The 5,482-nt window shown below is 34.1% G+C and overlaps 1 protein-coding gene across 1 annotated transcript; it reads right to left on the reverse strand.

Annotated features, from left to right (window-relative positions):
- Positions 1 to 1,455: 1,455 nt before the first annotated feature.
- LOC115989501 (receptor-like protein EIX1) lies at positions 1,456 to 5,258 on the reverse strand. Its single transcript, XM_031113194.1, has 2 exons — positions 2,328 to 5,258; positions 1,456 to 1,699 (listed from the first exon to the last, which is right to left on the reverse strand). Exon 1 carries the CDS (start codon positions 5,198 to 5,200, stop codon positions 2,336 to 2,338), a length of 2,865 nt encoding a protein of 954 aa, XP_030969054.1. The 5' UTR covers positions 5,201 to 5,258; the 3' UTR covers positions 1,456 to 1,699; positions 2,328 to 2,335.
- Between the last annotated feature and the right edge of the window lie 224 nt (positions 5,259 to 5,482).

The following is a 5,482-nucleotide window of genomic DNA, read 5'->3' on the forward strand; positions in this document are numbered from 1 at the left end:
AAAGCCTCATAAAAACGTGCTTAGGGTTTCCTTTATATATTAGGAGAAGTAGATTAGAAACCCTAATCCTTAATGGGCTTAAACTGCTGTTTGGGTTTAATATAAAATTCTGCAGATACGACTTTCAATCGATTGAGCCTGTCTTTCGATCGATCAAACCAAACAGATTATGAAATCTTCTTCCTACAGCTTGTATGTTCTTAAATCTTGACTTGAATCACCTTAAGCATTGTCTAATAATACCTATGGACTTTAAGATCTATATCTAGACAAGTTTGTGTTCACGATTTGCCAATTGTTCTAAACTTTTAGAACCTAACATAATCAATCAATTTTTAGATCAAGTTGAGTACCCAATTTAGTAAAGTATATGCATGTTGTGTGTGAAATTAATGAGAAATATGATTGCAAAAATTCAAGATGGATAAAGAAAACAAAGCAATGCATGTGCTAATCTATATGTGCAATGCATGTGAATCCAAACACAAATGATGCATGAAGACTGGTTAGTCAAAAACTAAAAAAAAAAAAAAAAAAAAAAAAAAACACTAAAATTTTCATCAGTTGAACCTTTTTCTCTATTGATCGAATCAGGCAGATTTCGAATTCTTCTTTCTCCAGCTTATATGTTCTTGAATCTTGACTTGCATTAACTTGAGCATTGTCTAATCATTCCTATAGACTCTAAGATCTATACATAAACAAGTTTGTATTCACGGTTTGCCAATTATTATAAACTTTTAGAACCTAACGGACGGGGTTTCAGAATTTATATAGTATTTTCACACAAGATAGATTGTGAAATATAGACTTGAGAAAGATCTCCAAAGTAAATTTAAGGGGAAAAAATGAGAACTCAAAAGGAAAAAAATAATAGAAAACAATGGGAGCTCGAAAGAAAAATCGACACAAATACACCAAAGGAGGGATGCATCAAGGATTTACGTGATTCAGTTTTTGGCCTGTCCACAGGCAATGACATAGAAAACTTTCACTAACAAATTTAGAAAATACAAAATTTTGTAAAGGCACTCTCATTAAACCCAATTCCCAATACCCCAAAATTATTCCCTTACACAAAATAAATCCCTCTCTAAAATACAAAATTTGGGATAGAATATAGCATTCAAGGGCTACACCTAAAATAAGGAGAAGTTTTCTCTTCTCTAGAATTGCTGCACAAACCTCAGCCGCACACAAAGTCCCCTTCAAAGAGGTCTTTCACTCTCATATTTTACTGCTCTACATTGATATATAGGAATAATCAAAAGGTGCTTCGACGATCTCACGTGACATCTCATTTACAATACGTGGAACCCACAGATTTTATAAGTGGAAAATCTTGTAAGATAATTTTATTAGAATAATAAGCTCCATGCAACAAAGTTAACTTAAGGCAGTCAAAACTTATACACGTGTTATAATTTTAATAGGTCCAGTACAATATTGGAGCCCTGAACCTGAGTCAAGACCTGTAATTAATGTTGGCTCGAAATTCAGTGTCAACAATTCTACAAACAAATATTAACATGCATTTATTCAATGTTGAGATACATATAAATTTACCAATACTCGACGAGTCTTTTTGCAGTACACTCCAAATCTCACACATATACCGAATACAAAGTTTACCATAAAATTACAGCTCCCAGAGAAAAGTATTCTAAGTCACAGACTTATAGAGCAACACCTGGTGAAACTGAAAAGTGAAGACACAAAGGTAAACCATAGTTACTAGAACGCAATATATACGGCATTACAAAATTGAAGAATATTTTTTGTTTGTTGAGGATTAATTATACTTTTTGTGAGATATTGGAATAAAAGATAATTCCAATTAGTTATTTTCCTTTCAACCAAAGAAAATAAAGAAGTTATAATCAGGATAAATTCCTTATCAAACAGAGCCAAAACTCCATGACAATAATACCTACACAAGTTATTCCATAAGAAAAATGTATGTTGTGTAACTTATCATTATAGAATGGCTTTGGAAATATTGAATTTGATAACTAATTAGAACTTTTTTTGACAATTTTTTTTTGATAATCAGAACTTTATTAGAACTTTATTTGACATGGTGTAAAAGAATGAAGCAACATTAATAGTAATAATAATAATAATCAAATATACCATTAGTATTAGGACGATGGTGACGTTAATAGCTATAATCATCAAATGATCTATGAGAACTAGAAAAATTGATTGTCCTATCAAAACAACGAAATGCATAGGGCTTTTTGCATAGAGAATCAAATTACGGAAAAGTAATAGATTTATTTACATAGAACTAGAGAAGAGAAAAGTAGGGAATAAAGAATTATTACCGATTATCTTATTTTAAAGCTGCCTCTGAAATCTGGCCATATTCAGTGCTATTGCCATAAAGAAACCTATCTTTGAAACCGTTCAAGAACCTGAAATAGGTGACTCGCAGTGACATATTCAATAGTAATGTGCCAACAACTCCCCAGAAACCTGCTATAAATCCAAGGGCCACACAAACATAAAACCCTCGGTTTATAAACCCTTCTTCCTCTTCTTGGATGCCAACATGTTCTCTGCTCCCATTCATGGCTGGATTTTGAGCTATTCCTTCTCCTAGACATAACTTTGGAAGTGGCTCTCCACAAAGATTTGGATTCCCCTCATATGAGGAAGCATCAAAGGTACTTAGTTGAGGACCTGTCGGAATTTTTCCTGACAAATTGTTGTTTGACAAGTCCAAGACACTTAGCCGATCAATATGAGAAAGGCTAAAAGGAATTCTACCGGAAAGCTGGTTCTTAGATAGATCCAAGAAATCTAAAGATTGTAATGCACCAATATTTGAAACAATTTGTCCAAATAAAAGGTTTCTTGAGAGATTCAAAGATATCAATTCAACAAGTTCTGTAATTTCTTCAGGAATTGTGCCAGTTAATTTATTACTTGAGAGATCAATGCTCTTTAATAGTCCGAGGATATTCTTGTACTCATGCTCGCTTCCTTTCCACATCCAAAATGCTTGGTCATCATATACAATTGAATATAGCATCATGCCCAACATTTCAGTATACTCATGGGTGATGGTGGTGCTTGAGCTCAATTTTTGAGTCAAAGCAGTTATATTGTTGAGACATTTTGGTATACTTCCAGAGATTTGGTTTAAAGCAAGGTCTAAAAGTTGAAGATGAGCAAGATGGCATAGATGTGAAGGCATGATTCCGTGTAAGTGATTAGATCGAAGGATAAGGACAACCAAATTTGGAATGCTAGTCCCTAACCACATCGGTATTTGTCCCGACAAGTTATTGTGTCCAAGATTAATATATTTCAATTTTGTACAATTCTTCAAGGATGAAGGAATTTCCCCACTAAAACTATTGTTTCTTAAATCAATTGTTTCAATCCCAAGTAGCAAGCCCATCGATCTTGGGATTTCCCCAAAAAAATGATTGTTTTTCAAATTGAGAATTTTCAATCCTTTAAGATGCATCCAACAATCAGGAAGCTCTCCTGATAATCGATTATTGGAGAGATCTAAAAAGATCAAAAATTCATTTTTGATTGTACATAGAGATTGGATTGGCTCTGAAAACATATTGTGGGAAAGATTCAAGTGTTCCGCTTTAAATAAAAATGATGGTATTTCACCTTCCAGATTATTTGTACTCAGGTCTATAAAGGGGAAATTGGAGATTTCCAATGAAAAATATGGAATATGACCACTGATTTGGTTATTAGACAAATCCAAAACGAGTAGTTGTGGAGAAAAGTCCCAATAGAAATGGGAAATGTTATCAGAAATTCCAGAATTAGAAATATCAAGCCAATAGAAATTTTTCTGAGTTTGAAGCCATTTTGGGAATCGAGGGCCTAGTTGGCAAGACCTTAAAAATATCCGTTCCAATTGGAAAGGTGGAACCCAATTAGAGCTGAAGTTGAAAATCAATGGGGAATACGATAAGTCCAAATACTTCAATTTTTTTAGTTTTGAGAAGTGGGTTTCAGAAATAACACCTTCAAATGAATTATTCCCAAGATTCAAAGTTTCTAGGCTGGATTTTTTTCCCAAACTCTCAGGTATTTTCCCATTCAAATGATTACTAGAAAGTGATAATGCACTCAATGATGGAAATGTTGTGAGATTAGGTAATTTTCCTGTGATTTGATTCCCATCTAAATACAAGTTCTCTATTGAGTGTTGTGCACACCCAGTCAAGTTACGAATAATTCCTAGGAATTTTCCACTGAGATTGGCCCGTATGAGAGACAATGTTTTTAAATTACACATACCACCAAAGGATTTTGGTATTCCACCTTCAAACTCATTATCATCAAGATAGAGATCTGCAAGAGACTTTATTTTGCTAAAACCATCAGGAATCATACCTTGGAATTGGTTACCAAAGAGCGAGAGTTCAACAACACTAGAGTTGGAGTTGAACAACCACTCTAGTACTGAAGAAGAGGAAGTGAGACTGTTATAAGGGAGATAGAGAACATCAAAAGAAGTAGAAGAATTAGCAAGGGGAACAGAGAAAATATTCGGAAGATTACAATGCTCCAAGTACAAGGATGTCAAGAAAGGAAGTTTATTCACTATTTGGAGCCAATTGTTAAATTTGCTCAGGTTAACCCCAACCATGCCAAGGTGTTTTAAAGAAGAAAGTTGACTAAGCCACTCTAGGTTTTTGGGATTATTAAAATGATTGTAGTTTAGATCAAGATACTCCAACCTAGAAATGTTTCCAAGCTGAAAAGGAATGTTTCTTCCGAAATTAGCATTTGTAACATCAAGGTGACTTAAGAAGGACAGAGAACCAATGGACTCTGGAATTGGGCTGTGATTAAAATCATTGAAACTCACATCCAAATAATTCAAATATTGCAAATCAGCCAAGAATGGACTAAGTTTACCTCTCAAAGGTTCCAAGACTGAGAAGTTAAGATTGAGCATGATTATGTGGCCTGTTTGGTTGCTACAGCTTACCCCACTCCATTTGCAACAATCATTTTTCCCCTCTGCAGTACTCCAAGAAGAAAGAAGGCCATAGTCATCAACAAGGTCTTCCTTAATTTTGAGAAGTGCTTGTCTCTCACGCTCTACGCAACTATGGTTAGCGTCCCCCACCCTCCAGTAATTTCCAAGGGTTGGTTTCAAGCACAACAAAAGGACAATACAAGTGAAGAGAAGTTGGAGGGAACTTCCACCCATGATTAGGATGAATTTGGATGATCAAGTATGTGATTAAGATAATAGCATCAACACATCAAATGTGTAATGTTACAAGTATGATTTCATTTGCTTAGAACCCTATCTTTATTTATACGTGCGTTTACTGGAAATTTGCCAAAGGAAAGTTAATAAAAAATATAAAAGAAGAAGATGTAGACGAAAGTCACTGGAAATTTCTTTTAATAGATTTTTTTTTTTAATTAGTTATCAATATCTCTTTTAAAAGATTAGACCCCACTGTGTTTTTATAATGCAGAAGTC

The sequence above is a fragment of the Quercus lobata genome, chromosome 5 (assembly GCF_001633185.2).
Source record: "Quercus lobata isolate SW786 chromosome 5, ValleyOak3.0 Primary Assembly, whole genome shotgun sequence".
NCBI lineage: Eukaryota > Viridiplantae > Streptophyta > Magnoliopsida > Fagales > Fagaceae > Quercus > Quercus lobata.

Coding starts and splice junctions, on each gene's coding strand:
- LOC115989501 (XM_031113194.1), bottom strand. CDS start 5,200: ATGGGTGGAAGTTCCCTCCAACTTCTCTTCACTTGTATTGTCCTTTTG.